Here is a 24221-nt window from a genome sequence, read left to right as displayed (position 1 = left end):
CCTAGTAAATCTTATAAGTAAGAGGTTTGAGAGCTCATTTGGTATGTTGAAGTTTATTATTTTCTCTCCAGTAAAAACCCTTGGGGTTTTGTGATTGAACTTGGTTTGATTCAGCCTTCTCGAGGATGAAACCCCTCTTGGAGAAGATTGGCTTCGGTGGTGGAAGATCTACCCTGGCTAATGTTTTGGCGAAGTCACTCAAATTTCGCAATGGGATTCAAAGTGAGGTTTTAATTTGCAGAGTTTGGATTTATTAAAAATTTATGTGGAATGAGTATATGGACGCCTTGCTAGGGTTTTACTGCTAAGCTATTTCAATTGGAGCCTGAAGCAAATTAAATAGTTATGAAGTTTTGAGGCATGGGAGCATTGGAGAATTAGGAGCTTCTTTTTCATACCTTTTTGGGTGTAGGTTTGCTTGTTGGGCACGGCTTCCCTTATATTTCTACAGTTGTGAGTCTCTATCATATTTGGCATGAGCAATCTCTATCTTGATGCGAGCTTGATTATTGTGTGAGCTACAGCTACCTTGGCATATGTTTTTTCTATGCTTTATCCATGGTCATGGTTGCTGGTTTACACAATATTATTGTTGATTTATTGCACTTGGAGCATTTTCAGTTTATTTTTGAGCTATTTTTTTGCTGGGTTAAGGTGTTTTTGGGAGCTATACCTCAGTTAGGGCTCTACATTTTCTGGACATAGTAATACCACCAAGGGCATGAAGGTTGAGGAACAAACGTGGGTTGTATGAGCATCATCTTTGGGCGTGGAAGCTACTTCTGTATGCTGAAGTGTCACTTTCAGATTTATATACATTGTAAGAGGATTGCTATGCATTTCTGATCGCTGCAATAACTCTCTCAGTTTGGATTATTCTGCAATACAGATTGTGTTGGTAAAGTGGGCATACTTCAGAGTGGCGTGAGCCTCTTCCTGTGGAGCATTTGACTGAACTATTCATTTTTCTGTTTGGTGCCAAAGTTTACTTCTGTTCAATACTGGGAATCTTAATTGTTCTACGTCAAGGATGACTCTGATAACTCTGCTTGTAACTGAAGTCAATATTGCTCTGCAATAAAGAGGACAGATCTAAATGTATATCTCTGACATATTTCTATTACATCTGCTGTTAATAAGAGGTCAGATTAATTGCTTATACTCCATTGTCTTTCATTCAGTCTGCTGCTAATTGATGGTTATTTCAATAAATGTGAGTTGTTTATTATGCATACTACTCTGAGATATTAGCAGAAATTTCATATTTAACCCTCAAACAAACATCACTACTTTTCAAACTGAAACAATTCATAAGATCAGCATAAAAAAACTGTTTGACAAAAGAAATCAGTGGTAGTGCAAGAACACGGGTAGCATATTACATTGAGATAGATGCTAATGAGTATGCCATGTCTTGCTACAAGGTGGAAAACATGTTTGATATCATTCAGAGTTCTACATTTCAATGATAAGGGGATATGGGTACGTGATAGAGACCCTTATACGTTATTTCAGGTTATCAAGAAATGAAGACACTACCTATTTGGAAAATTGACTAATGTATAAACAAACCATTGACAATTACAATACTTGCTGGCTCAAAAAAAGTTGCAACAAGCGTGCCATTACAAATGGATGGGTTTTCTACAATAGTTTCATGTGGTGATCAAATACAAGAAGAGAAGTACCAATCTAGTGGCAAACATGTTGTCTAGGACACCTATATTAGATCCTATACCAACTCTTGCTATGATTTCATAGTTAGAGCCTTTCACCAAGGAGGCCTATGGAGAAGAATATGGAAAAGACTCAAATGTTTGGAGAGAAGTACAAACAATTCCAAGAACAAGGAGTTGCAAAAGATGGTCAAGATTCCTACCTCAAGGATGGATTGCTCTATAGTTGGGAAATTGTGTGTTCCAAAGGCATGACAACTTCTACTCATAAGGGAGGCACATACCTCCAAAGTGGCAGGCCATTTTGGTGTTGGAAGAACAGTGGCCAATTTGCAAAGGTATGTGTATTGACCTAGAATGCAAGTAGAAGTAGTGACATTCTTTAGAGGATGAAAGTTATGTTGCACTTGCAAATCAAAGATATGAAAGGAATGAATATAAACTCCTCTTTCATTGGCTACTAGACCATGATAAAGTTTTTGCATAGATTTTGTGGGTGGTTTGTTGTCGAGAATGGGAATGATTATATTTTTGCTGTTGTTGATTGGCTCAAAAAATGTGCACTCTAATGCCATACAAGAAAACTATTTCCAGAAAAGAGACCATAGATCTATTTTTTGCTATTGCATGGGCATTGTGAGTTTGGTCCACTTTGTCTGAGAAGATAGAGTATTTCCTTCCATCCCCAAATAGATAAACATATTTATTAAACATGACACTAGTGCATCTCATAAGAGGCTACAATAGTAGGTTTCCAAAGGCTTGGTATGAGTCATTTTACTACATACAACACACACAATAAAGCAATCCATTCTTCTACAAGGCAGTCACTTTTTGAAGTGTGTTTGGAGTATGTGCCAACTAGTCCACTTGATGTTGCACTTGAATAGCAAGTTATTCACATAGGGTTGGATTCAATGGTGACAAAAGTAACAAAGTTTATTGAGAGGATTTGCAAAATCCAACACAAGGTAAGAAGACAACTAGAGAAGACTCATTTGTAGTAGTTGACTAGCACTATTTACATAGTCTCAAGGTAGGAGGAAAAGTATGTCTGACCCTAGAAAAGAGTAGATGCAAGGACAAGCCAAAAAGACTAAACTTATAAGGTACAATTTGTTTACCATATTAGAGACAATTGGAGAGAATGTGTTTAGGTTTGAATTGCCCCCCATGAAACTCCATTTGGTGATCAATTCTGAGTACCTCCACTTTTATGAACCATCCATGTTGGATGATGATGAAGAAGATTTAGTACTACCTTCATCAAAAGACTTGGTCAATGAGAAGCAAGAAATACTCTTGAATGATGTGGTACTTTAGCAGAAAAAAAGAGAGATCAAGAACGGAGCTCATGAGTCTTGGCAATTGAGACTCTAAGGGAAAACAATAAGTCTAATGGTACTCCAAGGAGAAGGTGGAGAAGATGTTTCTTCATTTATTGTCTCACAAGGCTTTTGTGGGACCAAAAGTCCCTCTAAGAACATAGATATGACCCAAAAAGGGTCGAGATGAACTAAGGAATAAGAAAAAATGCTTTTTCAAATTTTGAAAATTTGCAAGTGCCTATTGTTTTGATAGATGAATTCACCACCTAGTGAAAGTGGTGAAATCATATATTTGAATTAGTGAATTCATAAGATAAGAAGCAATAAATATGCCATGGTGCAAGCAGCAGTTGAGGAACTGAAAAAAAGTGACTTTTGATGCTTTGTTTTCAAGTTTTGGAGGCTTCCAGTGCATAGGAAGACCATGTCATGACTAGGAAAGACAGGTGCGAAGTACATTGAAGCTTCTTGAAAGTTTTGGAGAAGTGTGAGACACCATTATTGAGTACCAAAACATAGTTGTAGTTCATAGTGAAACAGACAAAGAATTGTGAGAACCTTTGAAGTTTTGATTCCTCCTTTGTACTATATACAAGCGATACAAATTGGTGGAAATGCTAGTGTCACCTGTCAAGATGTGTTTTTTCTAAATTGGCGGTTTTCTGAATGAACCATTGTGGCATCAAATATGTGATTGTGTTCTGCATTAATTTTCATCTTGTTGAGACATAATTAAGCTTCCAAAGTTTAAAGAATGATACTGAGGCAAAGCTTAAAAATAATTTGGCAATTTGTAATTCACAAAAAATAGTTTTGTTCACATCTATGGATCATCATATTAGTAACTGTAACATATTGATAAGTCTTAGAAAAGAATATACCACCTCTCCTTTCATTGAAAGGTGGAAGCTGCAAATATATAATTTCAACATCTTTAAGAATCATAAACTAATGAGTTGAACAAGAAGAGTGTAAGAAGGATCTTGTAGCAACAGCTAACAACAGGTTGGAAAAATCAACATGAGACTAAAAAAATAATGCAAGTGCTACAATGTTGATTAGCAAGGTATGGACATCAATTGTGATAAGGACACTATTGACTGATAAGCAATAATTTTTGCAGAAGAAGCATTTGTAACATTATCCAGATTCCAGTTCTAAGGGATTTGGAAGTATGAAGAACTACTTCAGGGAAGAGGGTAAAATGTGTAGGCCTTATCTTGTACTTAATTGAGCATCTTTTGTGGGACTGAGAGTCTTCTCATTGGGTTGGCATGTTGCATAAGAATTCCTAGTAGTTTGGATCTTCAAGCTCAACAAAAGACAAAAAATAAAACACAAAAATAAGGCAAAAGAATGGAAAACAAATTATCACTGCTAAATTTGAAAATTGGGACTACTCAGCTTATGAAAGAGAGGAGCAAGAAATGCTTTTTTAGTCAACTTCAACTATCAAGGGCAAGACAATATTTGTGAAAATTGAGAGGGATTAATTAGATTGGAGTGTTATTAGGAGAAGAGTTGTGGATGGTATTTGCAATTTGTCCACGTCCTCAATGGAATTAAGCTCCATGCATTAGAAAGTTGATGCTTTGCCCGTTGCAACCTTCTACAAGTACTTGTGCTCTGTGCAACTCTTGTGTAGGATCTTGGTCAAGACATCTTATTTCTTAAAATAGAAGAATGGGTCTCACCAAAAACATCATTAGCTCAATCCGGCATGTTAAGCACCTTCTATGATTTTCTTTTATTAAGTTCTAAACATGTAGAAAATCATGACTGAACAAGTAGAAAGTAAGACAACACAAAAGCACTTTGATTTTGATATACAGGTAAAATGAATTGCAGGTATGATCAACCGAGCATATACTATCTCAAGTTATCATGCATAATTATAGTCTTCTTCAATTTATCTTTTAATTGAGCTTTCCTGTTTCACCGTCACTGTCATCTATACCAACATTTCCTTTATTGGTTCGCTTTAAATTTCTGGCATGTGTGGCCCCGGTCAAATGACAATCTCAAGAAGTAGCCATGAGTCCATTCAGTGGTCTTTATGAAATGGTAACTCATCTATCTTAAACAAGTGGTTAGTATGACCTATCTGTCGACTCTGTTTATTAACTAGATCAACTCAACAAGGAACATTCATCATGCTAATTTATAGCCTGGACTAGGGTTCTGCTTTCAGTTCAATATCAATAACTCAAACGAACAACTTGTTTATCATATATCTTATTGCAATTGCTTAATACATTATGGCCTCACAAGAAACTCTGATGATATTTTTTGGAACTAGAAAAGGTTATAGTGTTCGTTTTCCTTTGACATAGACAAAATAAGGGAAATCAAGAACAACATTCTTCTAATTTTTACCCTGAAACAATTCTTCTCAGAGTTGCTGTGTTTTCACAGAAAATTTGGCAACTCTATGTGTTGTTAGTGCTTCAGTTACATTTTACCCATTCTTTACCCAAGATATTCTAATTTGTTCAGAATATTCTAATTGAACAAACTATATAATTAGAAGGCAAGTATTTGCATATTGACCACCAGCAGTCATCACAAGACTTTTTGGTGTAATGGCCAAAAAGTTTGTAGATCTTTTCTGTATCTAATAACTAAATTTTTTTTTTGGTAACACGGTAGAGTCAATTTCAGCTTTTATATTTATAGTAAGATTTTTGGTATGATATGCATGCTAAACAAGGTACACAAATCAAAGCTCATATACTGATATATTGATAATGTAGACGAGCACTACTGGATTTGAAAAGTAATTGCTACATTACAAATGTTAAATCAGATAAAGTCGAAATTTGAGGAAAGAAGAATATGAGCAGCACATATCTTGAATGATCATAGAGCCTTAATCAACTCAAGTAGAAGAGAGTATAGAAAAGATCAAAACCAGAAATCATTTCACCTTTTCATGTACAGTTCAACAGAAAATGGCCAGTTTATAGAAGTTCTTGTTGCTCGAAAAGAGCAGTAATATCTGAGTGAATCTGCTGTTGACTTCAAAACCTGATTGGTGACTTGAATATTGATAAGTGATGTAAAGGGATACTCTCCCTTCATAAAATCTGATTTTTACAACAGCAAACTCATACAAATCTGATCACAAAATATGCAAGCAAATATGACTTTGTAAATTAAATCTGAAAATGTAAACTGATTACAATTAAATAAGCCTATTGGCTTCACATTCAGATATGCAAATCTGATTATAAACTCTTCAAAACCTGCAAGAAGAAACAAAATATGCTTCAAATCTGATTTCTCCTTCTCCTTAGCTCCCACACACTTCACCTGCAAAGCTATTCCTTCACCAAATGAAAGAACCCCCATGAATATACAACTCCACATTTCATTTGGCTGAAATTAGCCTCCCAGAAATGCTACACTGAACTTGGATTCCCTTTCATCTTCCTTTTGAAATTGCATTCAACATGTCCATTAATTGCTCTTACAACTTCCCTTCCAGTCTATGCTCAAATTAGTTGCCTGTCATACCACTAACTCCACCGGTTGACTCCTGGAATAGTAAAAGTTTTGAGCTCCTTATTGGGCGCCCAACTTGCCTTAAATGCTTTGTCATAACTTGTAACTCACGGAATCTTGTCAGTTTGCCTTATTCGCATCCACTTGAGGTGTAAGTGGGTCCCCTTCAAATCTAATACCCAAGTTGGCCTATTTGAAATATTTGACATTGTAAATTACAACAAATGCATCCAAATTTACACAAAGTTTTAACATAAGGTCGTGACCAAAATATTTAATAAAATATTTGGCTTTTATTACAAAAATATTGAGTCTACAACATTTATTCACCTAAACTATGAAAATTATAAAACATATTTTTGGTTGACGAGAATAGTCCCTACACCATGGATGCTCCTACATCAATAAGAAAAACAAAATAGTAAATACGCAGCATATGCCCTCTATGAGTCGAAATTGTTGCCGTATAGATAGCTGGCTAAGTCATTACTATAGGATTTTTAATTTGCAATGGCAAGGAAAAGTATCGAGTAACTTGCTAAACTTTGAGGTCCCCAATTTTGGGCTGCAAGGACTCCAAAAGCTTGAGGTGACTTATCACAGGCAGCGAAGGCAGAATCTTGATGGAGCAAAAAATCACATCAATCTTGAATCCTATCTAAAATAAATAAATAAATTTTTTCTCTATCTGAGAAAAAGCATTGGATATTACTTCGTGGAATAAAACATTACATCAGTTTTGGTGCATTTCCTTAATTGGTGCATTTGAATGATTGTCTCTTTCATGAAGCATTTTCAATGCCCCAGGGAATTTCATAATGATCAGAAAGCATATCTGCTGAATCTTTGTAGATATAAAACTTATCTCACATAGTTGATTGATCATGTGGTAATGTGGCTGGCATGAAATACTGGGTCAAAAGTTATGATGGACATGAATTTTGAAAATAAAACATACAAGTCCTTGATTTGACATCATACTGCAAAGGTGATAGTTATTGCCATAATTGGACTGTCATATTTTAATGCCCTGCGATTAGGGCTAGTTGAAGGACAAATACATAGATATTTCTGCACACCAGAGCAGGATCCATGCTGCTTGAGGCATAGCCTTTAAAAGCTGAGGACAGAGAGGTGACTTATTGCTCTCTATAATCCCGTAGTATCTCTTCTAAGTTGATGTTGAGACTCTCTTGGGCTGCTTATAAGTCTGCAACTAAGTTACCTGTTATGCCCTTCAGGCCTCCCTCACCTGTAACGTGTACGTCTGGGTTTGGATTCACTCAGGAATACACTTGGGTTTGCCTAGGGTGCATACCCTGTAAGAAAAAAGACATTTAAATATTTTTTTTTGCATCCAAAACCCTAAAATGCCCCTAAGAGCATCATTTTGCCCAATGCAAAGATCATCTTGCTCTCTCCACTCTCTTTTTTCATTTTGGCATTTTGAAAGGCAGCTGATATATATTATATTGCATATGACAAAAAATTGAAATTTTGAACTATCAATTGGTTTTTAATTTTTATCTTTATCACTGCCATTTTGGCATTTGGCGTTGATGAATGACGAAGTATCATACTATCAAATATATTTAGTTTTACAATTCTGTATATTTATTTAATTTTGTAATACACAGACACACACACACACATAGATATATACATACATGTGTGGGCACACGCACACACACACACACAGACACACAACTAGGGTTGGAGACAGAAAGGCAAACATTGCTGAAATCAGAGCCCAATATTACAGCTGATTTGGAAATGTGGGAGACTGTATACCGTGGCTATGAATGATTCAGAAAGAAAGAGAAAAATTATTTTTAAAATAAAACTGACCTGGGTGAAAAACTCTGTTGCTGATCAGATATGATGCATGAAACATGAAGGTATTTACATGGAAAACTGTGTTTCTTATAAGAGCACAATATCAATCTTCGTTTCAAGAATCCAATTTCTGAGGTGTGTTTTGCTTTGGCAGGGTTTTAAGTCCTTGGTTGTTCATTGATGAGGTTGTCATACATGTTTCACATTGATGTACAAGGGTGGCCAAGTTCTGTTTTTCCAAATGTTTCTGTCAACAGATTTGAATGAGGCTTACAGTCTTCCTGTTTATTGTGTGTCTCTCAAGATATAGTTTAAATGTTTCTTGATACTAACCGCACATACACCATTCTTTAGGCTATAAAATAAGTATTCTTTGTCCCTTTTCTTGATGTTATTTGGGAATACTTCCCTTGCTTCAGTTTACATGTCACTAACGTGATAGAGAAGGAGCTGGAAGTTGTAATAATTCCTTGATATGGAGGAAGTGCATTAATTTTCTGTAAATGTCTGCAGGTGGCCTCAATTTACTGTGCCAACATTTAAGATATTAGAGTCTCGCTGCTTGAAGAAAATTCACATAGGTGAAGAATTATCTCTAGTAAGGTTGTTCTACATATACTCACTACTGATGATTATATTTTTATCTTTTGGTCTTCTTTTAAAGCTTACAATTAATGTTTCTATTGGCACTGTTGTAAAAAGGATGAAAATTCCATGGCCTCTTTTGCCTCGGGAAATGATTTTCCGATATTTTGAACTGGAATATTTTGAAGAAGACAGTGTTTTTGTTCTCCTGAAGTCGGTAAATCTTCTAGATCACACTTTGATGCCATGAGTCATACTGATCTTCATTCTAGTTAAACATATACGTTATTATCTGTATACTCAACTTCCTTGCTTTCAGATCAATGTTAAGGAATTCAATACATATTATAGGAAGCTTTTCATGCTTTTGATTGTTTTATGGCAAAAAAAAGTACATTTAGCCTTGCAGGTCATCCATTGTGATGCAGGTATCAGATTCACAACTAGATAACAACATTAATGGATTTAGCTCTGAAGATATTCCTCCTGCTAATGGGACGGTTCGCATGGATCTCATGGGAGGTTTTGCTTTACAAAAAGTAGACTCGGCACAGAGTTATTTCAGGTGAGCTAATGCTTTATAATTATATTGTTGTCAAAGTGTTTTATTTATTTTTAAATAGCATGCTCCTTATATTATACTATATAAGTAGTACAAGCACATGATGGAGTAACCAGTGCATTCAAATTTTAGAACTATGGCCGAGTTTTCAACATCTTTACTGAATACATCTGCTCTACCAACAATATCATTCCCCAGCATACACAGATCCTGTATTGTATTCTACAAATTCAGCTAGCGCTTCATTTTTCATGGTGAGACTGACATGAATTTTTTTATTTAGAGAACGATATTTGTAAGCATGCTGAAATCAAGTATTTGAAAAAATATTGAGTTTTGACAATTCATCAATAGGTGAGTTCCTTTCAACTAGAAACTGATCATCGGTGCTATGAGCTTGAATCATGTCCAGCTGTTTTTTGTATAAAGTCCCTACCAAAATATTTCAACAAACTTGCAAATTTTCTGATTTCCTACCTTGAAACAATTTGTCAAACAGTTGGCCAAACATTGAACCAACCAATATTTCTGAATTTAGTGCTTAGGAACAGCTCATGGACATATTGACAAACATTTGCAGGCATTGAATAATTCATGGGTATTTTAAAAAATAGTTGTCATGCATTGACAGGTTTCATTTACCAGTTAACAAACAATTGGCCAACACAACCCTTGCGGGTATTCAATGTCAACTGTCAAGATACAATAGTTGCAGCAACAGATATGTTATACATTAGAAAAAACCAAGCAATAGACAGCTAATATTGTATGCATATTTCATTACAACATCATACATTTGTCAAATGTTAATATTCACATAGGAAATCACCAAATTCACAAGTAGCACCTTCCAAGGTTGATTATACAACTAGAAAGATGTTGATTCTTCCTTTAAGTTTATATAGTAGGAATTATGTAGTGGATACTGGTGCAGTATTGTAGCAGCCTTCAAAAATAGAAAAAATCTTCAAAATTTTTGCTCAAAAATCAGATTAAACAAACCTTCTTTAATCCATCTGATCAATGAAGCACAATGGTGAATCTTGGATGAATTCAATTGATCAAACTAGGTGGGTTTTTGTCCATGAAACTGATTTCCATAAGGTTTTCATCCTATGGCTGAAGAATGAACCAAGTTCAATCTCTCCAATAAGCTAGGGTTTGATAAAATGCGTAGAATGAATCTTCTCTCTTCATACCCCCCATATATACACTTTTTGGAAATATTAAAATATCCTACAACTTTTCATTTCCCTCCAAAAGTGACTTTTAATTTATTTTTATATTAAACTTTTCTTTTGAACCCAAAAATAAGTCACTTTTATAATATTGTCCAATCTTCATAAAAAAAAAAAATTAAATACAAGTTTCCTTTAAAACGAAAATCTCTAGACAACCTAATTTAATCAATTAATTACTCCCTTGCAGCATCCCAAATAGCTTACGGAAAATAAAATAGGCTAAGGGTCATCACCAAATAAATTACTCTTGTGAAGGGGACATTGTGTTTTGATCCAAAAATGTTTGGATAGAAATTCATTTTTAGTTGGTGGAGTGATTGGTCATGTTGTTGGTGAATTTCCAAGTAGTAATATGAAGAAGAGGAAAAATTGTATATTAGTGATGTTTTCAGCTCTGTACAAGGCTCTTAAGTTTTTGGCTGCTAATGAATTATTAAGGAATGGGAGTAGTGTTGTTTGATAGTTTTGGTGGTTGACAAATTCATCTCATGAACAACAAAATAGAATAATTGAAATTCTTTGAGGAGTTGAATGGTATTCTCTTTCCATCTATTCACATGAAAGATGTTCTAGTACCTTTTTCCAATTGATGTGCTCATCCTTTAACATAAACAGGCCCCTTTGGTTATGTACTAATATACTTTAAGGTGATAAGAGAGAGAAGTGTGCACAACTGAGAATTGCATTCCAATATTACTTGTCATAGGGTATTTACTATTTGGCAATTGAAGGAGCAGCTCATTGCTATGTTTATTGAGACTGTACGATTTCATATATTCATTAAAATTGCTAGTTTAGGCCCAACTCAGAATATGCTATGTTTTCAGTGTTCCTAGTAGCCTTAATGAAGGCATCAAGCTTGTATAACCGTTTTGATAGTATATTCTTGCCTGATTTTTTTCTTAATTGGGTTTCCCTAGGGCAAATATCTTGCACTATCTCTGTGGTGTGATGTCTTTTTCATTTACTTGCTTATGTTGCTTACTAAAAGTTGAAAACATCTAGAGCACAAGTGGATATGGATAATATAGACATGTTCTGTCCTCCTTGACGAATGAATTGTGTTTTAGAAATCAGTACAGAGCTGTAAGAACATTATAATTTACATCCTTAACTGTTGTTTAACTAAACATAAACCTTGTGAGCAACAAGTTATTGATGATAGGATTCATGTTGATGAACCGTCCAATGGAGTATTCATGTCAATTATAATTTGTATTTGTATCAGAGTTGGTTTTTCCATATGCCTGCAAAGTGTGCAAGTGTAAGTTTTTTTGTTGCATATTAAAATAATGGGAAAACTCTAAGGGAAGTATGGATTCAAGGGATCCTACAAGTAAACCAGCAAATGCAAAGGGAAAGAAAAGAATTGAGAAAGAAATTGCAGAACTTAGAAGATGAGTATCAACTATCAAGAGTTGCAAGATGGATTGGAAAGCCCTAGGTAATTCCTTGTAAAAATCATTTAGTTATTGCTCCAAGAATTGAACATGAGAGGAGTATTTGACAAGGTTCCAAGACGATGGTGAAGAAGAGAAGTGGAGCCCATCCTCTACCCTCTACCAAAGATGCACAAACCATGACGGGGGTATGCATGGTAAGTACACCATTTGTTCTTTTTTCTGATCTAGAGAAGTCACTAGATAGTTTTGAGAAGCATACCAAAGGAATTAGCTTTAAGTTGAAAATAAAGTTGGGAAATTTGATGGAAAAGGGCATTGAAAAGAATGGCCAATGGCCAAGGCATAAAAATTACCATAGAGGTCAAGGAAAGACCTCAATATGTAGGTTTGAGATATTTTGGTGGCTACGAAGAAGTTGGAGATTATGCTCCAAGACGGCTCAAGAAAACCACTAGACAAAGTAAAACAACCCATGAAAGGTTAAAACATGATCAAGTTAATGATATCTAATGGAATTTTAAACTATATAATGCACAAATAGGTTTCTCATGAGTAAGGTAGTATAGCACTACCTTAAAAAGCCAACCAAGGGTCTCCAAAAGAGAGACAATAGCTCCATAGTGAAATTCATGCAAGAGATAATAAGAGCATCCCAAGAAGGTTTTTATAATGAAAGCCTTGCATTGTTTGCTTCTATTGCAAGAAGAAAGTTCATTGAGCACAAGAATGTTGGTATCTTCATCCAAGTTTATTTTGTGGAAAGAAAAACCATTGTGAAAGAGGCCTAGCGGGCTCTTTGTGAGCCATTCAAATTCACCAATAGACCAATGGCCACTTGACATAATTATCCTTTGCTAATAAGCAAAGTAAACATATTTTTACTAGTTATAAGTTTGAGTACAAATTTGTAGAACAAACTTTTGTTTGTACTAGACTAATAGGAAAGCTATGTAACTAACCTTAGAACCAAGAATTTAAAGATAGAGTTTATTAAAATTTATATTACATCTTTAGTTGCATCACTTACAAATATTTTTAAAAAAGAAAATTTTTTTTCTAGGAGTACCATTCCAAAAAATGCCTTTTACAATTGTGTTGAATTTAAGTATCATGAAATATCTATGTAGAGTCCCTAACACAAATTTTGAACCCAAACTTGCAATGTCTCTGATTTCTAGCTTGCAGACATTCATCAAACACTTTGGCATTCAACTTGTTGGTTGAAAATTTTGTACACTTGGGGAAATATACAAAATTATGGTTTCAACCATAGTGTGTGAGTAAAACTCTCCTAATTGAGGGAAGGCTCCCCCTATCTAACTATAACTTGAAAAATAAAATAGGATGGGACATCAATCTTTCTTCTTCTTTCAAGAAAGACAATATCCTTTTCTCTTCACAGAAAAGGATAGCGATTTGATATAAACAGCAGTAACCACTTTCTAAATGAAATGAGAGAAAGGAAATGAAGTTTCCCGAAAGCGCAAAGACTTCCATCACTTCCTTCAGGGCGGGACAGCAATATCAAGCTCAAAGACTTGATTATGTGAAGTCCTATCTACCCTTTTATATACTAATGCTATAAAGAACAAATTATAACAGCTCAAAGACTGGAATATCTTATTCTTTTCTACTTAAAACAATGGGAAGTAGTATAAGCTCAAAGACTCTTAGCTATTTCTCACAAAATCTACTCCTAAATTCTCCTAAGAACAAGTGAAAGCACAAAGACTTACAACTTCTCTCAACAAAATATTTATTTTAATCTATATTAACCTCAACTACTTGCAACACAAAGACTGCAAATCAAATGCGATTAATCCCTTTAAGAAATACTTGCAAGAAAGATAATATAGAACACAAACTCAAGTATGTAGCACAAAGACTCAAAGCTTGAGTAATTTCCTTCTATTCCTTTCAATTCTTGAATTTACACATGAAAGCTCAAAGACTTCTTTGCTGTAAATTTGGCGGAGTTTTTGCTTGCTTTCCAAAAGATCAAAATTACAATAGACCCCCTCAAGTATTTATAGAAGAGGAGCTTTGAGAAAAAGGTGGGAGGATCCTAACTAACTTGATAGATTCTCTCAACCACCAAGACTTATTCAATATCTAACTATGACTTATTCCAACTACAGTCCTAATTGAACACAACTTGTAGTTGCTTTACATGTAATTACAAAAGTGCAAGTAATGAGTTAACTTGCAATTACAAAGTTATTTTTTTACATGTAACTTGTCAAAACAAAATTACAAATGCATAACTAAAACTATTCCATGTGTCTAAAGACACGACTCTAACTGCGTCATCCTTTGTCTGTGATGATCTTCATGTCGCTTCAGGATGCTAGAACTTGAAGTATTCTAGATTGGTAAAGACATCTTGAACCGGAACGGGAACTTGCATCCTTGTCTTCTTGCTTGGGGTAGTACTATCTTTTTAGGAGGGAAAGGGTTGCCTTCCTCTTTTCATGTCATGACCATCTTTGTCTTGAAAGCATTCTATGCTCTCAACCATGAATTGTTGTTGTATCTCTTCTTTGTATCATCCTCCATTCTTGAAATCTGCTTGCTAAATAAGGCCCATGCCTTAATCCATTGATTCAGTAGATCATGTGTGCAAACCAGACTGACAAGGGAAGGGATAAATTGATGCAAAAATGGGCTTGCAAGTGAATTTCGGGCTTTGGAAGTTGCATTCCATGTGTGGGAAAAACAAGAGCATTAACTTGCAATTGTGGAGAACAAACATTTAACTTCATATGTGTAATGGGTAACTACAAGTTTTCACTTGTAATTGGACCTTTAGAACTCATTTTCAAGTGTTTTTTGAGTGCATTTTAGACCAATTTCGATTCTGGATGGCTGACCGCAGGTAGACTTTAAATGGGATAAATGAATGAAGGTGTGAAATGAGTGGATGAAATGGTATGTACGGATGATGGAAATGAATATGAGTGAAAATGAAAAGATTTTGGGAAGACCATCTTGAAGAAAATAGGAAGAACTTTCAACATGTAATCCGGTTCTAAAAACCCGATTTTGAAAGAAGGGTATTTTTCATCTTTGCAACTTGGAATTTCAACCAAAGATGGTTAAATTCTTTTAACCATAAGGGAAGAACAATTATTTTCATCCAACTTGCAATTGGGATTTAAAATCCCGAATACAAGTAAAGAGGTAAAATGGGGAAGAACAATGCAATCCACAAATTGCCTTACAAAGGGAAAATCTCTCACAAAACCGATTTTTGGGGCAAAATAATCATATACAAAACATAACAACTATCATGAAGAGAAATAATCTCTTATAGAAAAAAGAAGATTCAAACCCTAGCCACGTTTTTGAAAAAATGCCATATGTATCAAAATGTCCATTAAAAGCATGAAGAATCGGTCAAGTAAAACACCCAACCTCCACGCCTAGGCAAGACAAGCCAAAACAATTTAGGAAAGACAAGATTCGTGACACTTGAATGAGGCAAATTGTGGCATTTTTCAAAAACGTTTTTGCTGTTAAAACCCCATAAAACCAGCGATAATGTCTTCCAAATGGCATGAAGAGAGTTGGAAAATGCATGAAAATAGCAAGGAATCCAAAATGCCTTCCTCCTAATATTTCTTCACAAAAATCGGTGGAAATTGTCAACAAAATCCACCAATATTGCTGGTCGGGTTTTTGGGAAAGAACAAGTTTAAAATTGCATGTAATAAGGAAAATCGGGTTTTTGAGAGCAAACAAGAAGTTTAAAATGTTACTTTTCTCTCAACAAGGCAAAATCGGGTTTTAAAAATCCAATTGCAAGTTTAAAATGTCACTTTTTCCATCAACAAGGCAAAATCGGGTTTTAAAAATGCAATTACAAGTTTAAAATTCCTCAATTTGCACTTTATGGAAAAAATCGGGTTTTTTGGGCAAAATAGCAAAGTTTAAAATGACACTTTATTTCAATTCTAGGGAAAATCGAGTGTTGGAGAGAGATGTGCAAGTTACAAATTACATGTAAAGGGAAAATAAAATCCCTACAAGAAGTTTTAATAACTTGCACATATGTAATAGAGGTTTAAAATCCCTATTACAAACAAAAGACATTAAAGTAGGGGTTTTAGAAAAGAATTGCAAGTTTATTTGTAACTTATCCAAAAAATCCGTATTTTAACTTAAAAAGCTAAAAAGTTCAAGGGGGAAATAAAAAGAAAATTACAAGTTCTTATTTTTCAATAAAGTGCACTTGTAATTAACCAAAAATTTCCCTACAAAGACCAAAACAATGGAAATCATTAAAACTTGCAATTCAAGAGAAATTTCCCGCTTGCAGTCAAGGAAAAAAAACCCGAAATTGAAGGAAAGACATAGCAAACGAATCCAGAATGCGACGAAATTCGAAACGTGGTTCGAAGATGGAATGGGGATTAAGCCTGTCCAAGGATTAGTCGAAATTCTGCCTCGGGAAGCATGCCATAGAGTAAATTTTTCATTTTTTCACAAAAAAATCATGTAATGGTCCTTCATTTTTTAAAACAAAAATGAGGACAGCACAACTTATCAAAGATTATTTCTGAAATCAATGATAATAACAGTTACAATCATAGGGACGTTTTATCAAACATTTGGTCTCCTTTATTTGATGTTGACATTGTGAATTATGAACTTCAGTATTGCTGATCAGAAATCAGAATTACATGAGCAATGAGAACTTTGATTTCTAACCTCACAATAGACTGAAAGCATTTGTAATATGTGTCATGATGATTTAGGAATGTGAACAGTAGAAGAAACCCTTTGATACAACACCGAAAGTATCCCTTCATTCAGAATACAACAATTTGAGATGGAAGATGCCAACAATTAAAGGTGGATGATGGAAACAATAGCTGAAGGATGAACCATTGAAAATACTGGTAAATGTCCAAGAATGCCTCCAAACAGCAATAAATGTGGATGAAACTTGCTCAAATTGAAGTGAAACTCTCCTCCAAGGTTGGTGGAAAAAATAGGACAAATCTGCACTCTATAATGCCAGTGTTCCTTCGAAAGATGGGTGGAAATCTTGTATCAACAATAAATGAGGACCAAAACCCTCCAATGTGCTAGCACAGGCCCTAGACAAGGGCAATCAATTTTGTATGACTGTTACAGCCACAAATTGAATGGTTGAGAAAAATAGTGTCCACAATGTTGTCCTCATTTTTGTTTTCAAAAATGAAGGACCATTACATAAATTTTTTGTGAAAAAATAAAAAAATTTACTCTATGGCACGCTTCCCGAGGCATAATTTCGACTAATCCTTGGACTGGCTTAATCTTTAGTCCATCCTCGAACTACGTTTCGAATTTCGTCGAATTCTGAGTTCGTTTGCTATGTCTTTCCTTCAATTTCGGGTTTTAAAATCCCGACTGCAGGTGGAGAATTTTCTTCAAACTGCAAGTTTTAATGATGTCCATTGTTTTGGTCTTTGTAGGGGAATTTTTAGTTTATTACATGTGCACTTTTATTAAAAGATGAATACTTGTCATTTATTTTAAATTTCTCCTTTATTGTTTTTATTATTTTTATTGTTTTTTGGCTTTTTTAGTTAAAAGAGGGATTTTTTGGCTAAATAACAAGTAAACTTGCAGTTTGGTCTAAAAACCCCTACTTTAATGGTTTTTACATGTAATAGGGATTTTAAATCCCCATTACATATGTGCAAGCAAGTATAACTTGTTGTAGGGATTTTATTTCCCTTTTACAAGTATTTAAAACTTGCATTTCTCTCCAAAAAACCCGATTTTGCCTTGCAAGTGCATTTTTGACAATTTTAAACTTGCACTTTGGTCTAAAAAACCCGAATTTGCTCATAACGTGCATTTTTGACATTTTAAACTTGCTATTTGGCCAAAAAATCCCGATTTTGCCCAACATGTTGAAAAAGTGAAATTTTAAACTTGTTATATCTTCTAAAAAACCCGATTTTCATTGTTTCAATGCATTTTGAACTTGTTATTGGTTCCAAAAAACCCAAATTGCAAGGAAAAACGTTTTTTTAAGGATTTTAGGCAAATTTTTGTGGAGATTTTTTGGGAGATAGAAGGCGTTTTGGATTCCTCACTATTTTTATGCATTTTCAAACACCTTTCACGCCACATGGAAGTTAAGATTGCTGGTTTTTAGCTTTATAACAGCAGTCACGTTTTTTCAAAAAACCACATTTTTTTGCCATTTGGAATGCCACGAATCAGCAATGTTATGAATCGTTTTGTCTTGGTATGCTAAGGCGTTGAGGTTAGAAAGAGTCTTGGCCATTTTCCATGCCATTTCTCACGCATTTGCTGCCACGTTTTTCCGTTTTGGGCATTTTTTTTAAAAACATGGCTAGGGTTTTGGAATGCGGTTAATTTCTTTTTTAAGAGTTCTCCTTCCTTCTTTCAAAGATTGATCATCTTTTTGAAGAAGGCATTTTCAGTTTGGAGCAAGGTAAGATTTCTTTTCTTCTTGTTTTATTTTTCTTGTTTTCAAATATGTTGGTTCTTCCCCAAAAATCAGATTTTGTGAGAGAGATTTTCCCCTTTGTAAAACAATTTTAGAATTGCATTGTTCTTCTCCATTTTCCCTCTTTACTTGTATTCGGGATTTTAAATCCCGATTATAAGTTGGATGAAAATCATTGTTCTTCCCTTACGGATAAAAGATTTAACCATCTTTTGTTTAAATATGAAGTTGCAAAGATGAGAAATACCCATCCTTTCAAAATCGGGTTTTTGGAACTGGATTACATGTTGAAATTTCTTCCCATTTTCTTGAAGATGATCTTCCCAAAATCTTTTCATATTCATTTCCATCATCCGTACATACCATTTCATCCACTCATTTCACACCTTCATTCATTTTCCCCATTTAAAGCCTACCTGCAGTTAGCCATCCAGAACCCGAAATTGGTCCAAAATGCACTCAAAAAACACTTGAAAATGAGTTCTAAAGGTCCAATTACAAGTGCAAACTTGTAGTTACCCATCACTCATATGAAGTTGCATGTTTGTTCCCCGCAATTGCAAGTTAATGCTCTTGTTTTCCCCACACATGTAATGCAACTTCCAAAACCCGAAATTCACTTGTGAGCTCTTTTGCATCAATTTCTCTCTTCCCTTGTCAATCCAGTTTGCACACAATCTACCAAATCAACGGATTAAGGCATGGGCCTTATTTTGCAAGCAAATTTCAAGAATGAAGGATGATACAAAGAAGAAATACAACAATTCATGGTTGAGAGCATAAAATGCTTTCAAGACAAAGATGGTCATGACATGAAAAGAGGAAGGCAGCCCATTCCCTCTTGAAAAGCTAGTACTACCCCAAGCAAGAAGACAAGAATGCAAGTTCTCGTTCCAGTTCAAGATGTCTTTACCAATCCTAAATACTTCAAGTTCTGGCATCCCGAAGCGACATGAAAATCATCACAGACAAATGATGATGCAGTTAGAGTTGTGTCTTTAGACACATGGAATAGTTTTAGTTATGCATTTGTAATTTTGTTTTGACAAGTTACATGTGAAAGTATTTTTTGTAAAATGCAAGTTACACATTACTCGCACTTTTGTAATTACATGTAAGGCAACTACAAGTTGTGTCCAATTAGGACTGTAGTTGGAATAAGTCTCAGTTAGTTATTGAATGAGTCTTGGTGGTTGAGAGAATCTCTCAAGTTAGTTAGGATCCTCCCACCTTTTCCTCAAAGCTCCTCTTCTATAAATCTTGGAGGAGTCTATTGTGATTTTTATCTTTTGGAAAGCAAGCAAAAACTCTACCAAATTTACAGCAACAAGTCTTTGAGCTTATGTATGTGAATTGAAAGTTTTGAAGAATAATAAAGAAGGGTTACTCAAGTTTTGAGTCTTTGAGCTACATGTTACAGTTTGAATCTTTTTATTTCTTCCATGCAAAGTGTTTCTAAAGGAGCTTAGTTTAATCTGATTTGAAGTCTTTGAGCTGCAAGTAGAGAAGATAAATTAAAATAGGAAAATCTCTAGAAGGAGCAGCAAGTCTTTGAGCTTGCATCTATTCTGTCTTTGAGCTTGCGTCTATTCTTGAGGAAAAATTATTGTTTGATAAGAAATAGCAGCTAGTCTTTGAGTTTGCATTAGTTCTTGTCTTTGTGTTGAAAGAATAGATTATTCCAGTCTTTGAGCTGTTGTCTTTTATTCATTGTAAAATTTAGTATAGCAAAGGGTAGATAGGACTTCCAATAGTCAAGTCTTTGAGCTTGATATTGCTGTTCCGTCCCGAAGGAAGTGACGAGAGTCTTTGAGCTTTCAGGAAACTTCATTTCCTTTCTCTCGTTTTCATTTGAAGTTGTTACCATTATTATACATCTTCTTGCTATCACTTTTGTAAGGAGAGAAAAGGATTGTCATGTCCCTTCTTTAGCTCTGTCTAGTAGAGACATGTGAGTTAGCCTATTATGGAGTCTTGTCGGTTGACAATGGTGGATAGAGACTCAGTCAGGATATTCAGTGTTTGGATTTGGTGTTTCTGGCAGTAGTAGACCAGTTTGGAGCAGTTCCTTGATTTTAGAAGGCAGTTCCTACATTTTAGGAGATAGTTCCTACTTTTTAGGAGGTTGTGACAGTGTCCAAGGTTGGGGTTCCATGAGACCATTCCTTGGTTTCAGTTTCAGGAGATTTGAGTGTGTTTCCTAGTTTCTAGGAGCATCCCTTGATTTTAGGGATGAGACTGCCAGTTGATCCATGATTTTCGACATCAGTCACAGATAGGTGACAGGTTCTGTTTCAGACTTTTGGATTCATTTGAGCCTTCTGCAGCTATTTGGGTTATATTTTTAATATATTTAAATATTTCCTAAGTTAGCGTTTAATTAATTAAATAAGGCTATGTTTATAGCCATTTTGGATTAATGAGGGGTTTTTGGTTTCATCTGGATGCATATGCCCATGTGTTATAGCTTGTTGGAAAGGTCTTGAACTTTTCTAAATGTTTCCCATTTGTCAGGGACCCTTTTGATGAACGAAATTCTTTTATATTAAAAAAAGTAGCGTTTTCTCTATACTTGGCGACTAAAAATGAGAAATAAGACTTTATAAGCCTAAGCGCACTTTTCATACACTTTTAGGGTTCGAGCTAGAGGGAAGGAGTTATAAGGAGATGGTAACCTAATTATCAAGTATCTTTTACACATTTTCATCTTTGATTTGGAGAATTTGCTCTGGAGAGCGATTCAGCATCTAGGACGAAAACCCCAGGGTCTTGCCTGTCTGGGACGTAGCCCCCAGCACAGTGGTTATTTGGTTCTTGCATTCAGTTTTCAGTGCCTTAGAGTTGGTACATCTTTTCTGGAGGATTCAGTGGACAGAGTTAGGGTTTAGCGTGGAGATTGGTGTTTCCAGCTTGGCATCACCTAACAGTCGTACGACTGTACTTTGCAACCATTTCTTTTCCCACCTGGAGCTATGTAAGAGCTTTGGACGTTTGCGGCAGCCTCCTTATTTATTACAGTATTCACTCTTCATCCAAGTTGGACTCATTGCTTATTGTAATCTTCCTGGAATTGTTTGGAATCACTATCTGGATAATTATTTGATTTAAATAATCAAAAATCTGCTTGGTACGATTCTTATTTGGTTGTGTATGAACAATTATTTCCAGTACTCTTTTCATGTACTTGTTCTTCAATTATTACTTGTTGAAAAACTATCAAAACATAAAAAGAATTCAACCTTCTGCAACTTCTGTCTATTTCTGGAAGATTATAGTAATAAACAGGAAATTCAATCAAAATAATTAAAAAACTATAGCAGATCAGCGAAGGGATCCATTTGGGATCTTTCAGTGGTATCAGAGCTTTGATCTTGCCAACCTATTGGGTGAAGATCAAGAGTTCTAATTCAGATTTGAGTTTAGTTTGGTTGAAAATCAAATTTGACATCATGACAGGGTTGTTTAGAAATAAACAAGCAGGGAAAGAATTTGAACAAACACCTTCAAGGAGTTCCAGATAGTCTAAGGGTACAACTCCTTCAACAAGTACAAGGAGAAGGTCTCTTGCCAAGACATTTAATGATACAGTTATGAGCAGCAATCATCAGTATTGTTCTCTTCCTAAGATGATACGTGAGTTCCTTTTCTTCACACAATTTATGGGTGTACCCGGAGTAGACAAAGATAACTTGGTAGCTACAAGTTCAGATCAATGGCAAAGAAGGAAAGAAGAATCAAAGGTGCAGGAATCAGGAATGGACAGAGAACTTTCATTTATGGGTAATATACCTCTACATAAGAATGTTTTGGTGCCCTCAAGTTCCGATGAGTGGGACAAGAATTTATGTGATGGTTTTGTTAGACATGTGGATTCAACTCAAGGAGACATTAGGACAGCTTTGGATAATGAATTGTCCTCACCTTCCGTGCAAGGGATTTCCCAAGAGGCAACTGATTTAGAGGTTAGCAATTCTGATTTTTATGACAGCAGTGAGGTACCTTTGCATCAGCTTGAGGTATCAATGTCTACACTTGTACAAGATGGTGCCAATGGGCTGTCACATGAAGGTATTCAAAATTCGGGTACCAATGATGCTTGGAATGTTGAGAACTCATATCATCATGATTCTGATTTTATAGATCAGACCTTAGAATCCAGCCCAGTATGTTCTCTTAGTAGCACTGGACCCCAAGATCATGAGCTAGTGGGTTGTGCGGACACATGGGATGCAGAAGAGAGTGATGACAGTGCATTTTCAGCAGTATCGTCATTGACGGATGTGGTGTTCTCAGAGGCACAGAGCAGCAGTACTTTGGATGAGGTTGTATCCATGGTCAAGTGCATACACGATGTTGACTACAGAGAGGTACAGGATACAGATACAACTTCTTTCCACAATGTAGATTTTGAGTTTGTACAGTTATAGGAGAGCCAACATTCTCGGACTCCTCATCACTTGATTGGACAACTCAAGGTTGATGACAGGCGTATAGAAACAGTTATTGAGCATTTCGATGTCGCTCGCTAGTTGTTGGCTACACATAGTTGGAGCACCCTCATGATTGATGAGCAGGGCAGCAGTGATTTTTCCTCACCAGAGTTTCATGCTCTTTATGGAGCCATTGGGATATTGAAGCATGAGTATTTACAGTTAGTGGCTAACCAAGATTATCTTCTTTAGAGGGATTTTATTAGTTATGGTGCTTTGTTGAGGGAAGAGGAGGAAGTTGATATCCTCTCTCAGGAGCTTGAGGCGATTGTTGTTGCATGGGAGGATACCCAGTTGTCCCTTAAGGAAGCGAACTCCAAATTGGAGGAGCTCTCTGATAGATTGAGAGTGGCACAGACATCATCAGCGATAGATACAGTACAGTGTTCTACTGTGACACTGTGAGATTCACCAGAGAGTTGTGATTTGACTCACGATATTACTCCATCATTGTTTTCACAGGCGACTAGCAGTTTGTCAGCTGGTTGGGAGTATGATACTCCTGTTGACTTGTTTCCTTCTCTGGAAAGCAAATCTTCTTTTACACCTCTTACAGCTGACGAGGGAAACCAGTATGTCTCACCGCAGAGCCACAATGCTTAGTTGAGGTGTATTATGGATTTTGGATCTCAGACATATGAGTTGCCTTCGGATTCATGGTTTGAGAGCAGTGGGAGTGATGATGAGTTTGATGGACAAGATTATGACATAGAGCCATTGAGTGAGCCTATGAGAGTCCATTTAGATTACCTCGCGAGGAGTGCACTTCATTTCTCTTTTAGTCCGATTGTAGATGATTGGATGGCTCACAGATGTGAGTTGGTTCGGGACTTATACTATCCGTGTTGCGATAGTGCTCTCCCATCTTTAGAGGATAGAGTTATTGATTGCAGGCACCTGATCTAGCAGTTTGGGATGGATTGTTTGCGGTATCAACAAACAATCAACCGTTATGATGAGCAGCGACCGTAAGAGTTTTTCATCTCCTTGACATAGAAACTTCATCCAGGATCATGGGGGAAGGATGATGCATGGATTAGCAGGTGTGTTGTTGTGGATGGTTACTACAGGTGTGAGAGTTTCACAGTGGCTCTAGAGAGACACGGTATCGAGGATGCCTCTTA

General features: G+C 35.6%; 1 protein-coding gene across 2 annotated transcripts in view; it reads left to right on the top strand.

Annotated features, from left to right (window-relative positions):
• Positions 1 to 24221, top strand: part of LOC131037510 (uncharacterized) — a 127943-nt gene that overhangs the window by 19665 nt on the left and 84057 nt on the right. For both annotated transcript variants that reach the window (XM_057969668.2, XM_057969667.2), the window contains exons 4-6: positions 8858 to 8947; positions 9047 to 9146; positions 9358 to 9494. In XM_057969668.2, the coding sequence (XP_057825651.1) occupies positions 8858 to 8947; positions 9047 to 9146; positions 9358 to 9494 (327 nt within the window). The remainder of the gene's footprint in view (positions 1 to 8857; positions 8948 to 9046; positions 9147 to 9357; positions 9495 to 24221) is intronic.

The sequence above is a fragment of the Cryptomeria japonica genome, chromosome 6 (assembly GCF_030272615.1).
Source record: "Cryptomeria japonica chromosome 6, Sugi_1.0, whole genome shotgun sequence".
Lineage (NCBI taxonomy): Eukaryota > Viridiplantae > Streptophyta > Pinopsida > Cupressales > Cupressaceae > Cryptomeria > Cryptomeria japonica.
Note: the sequence above shows the minus strand (reverse complement) of the source record. Positions and strands in the feature narration are given on the sequence as shown.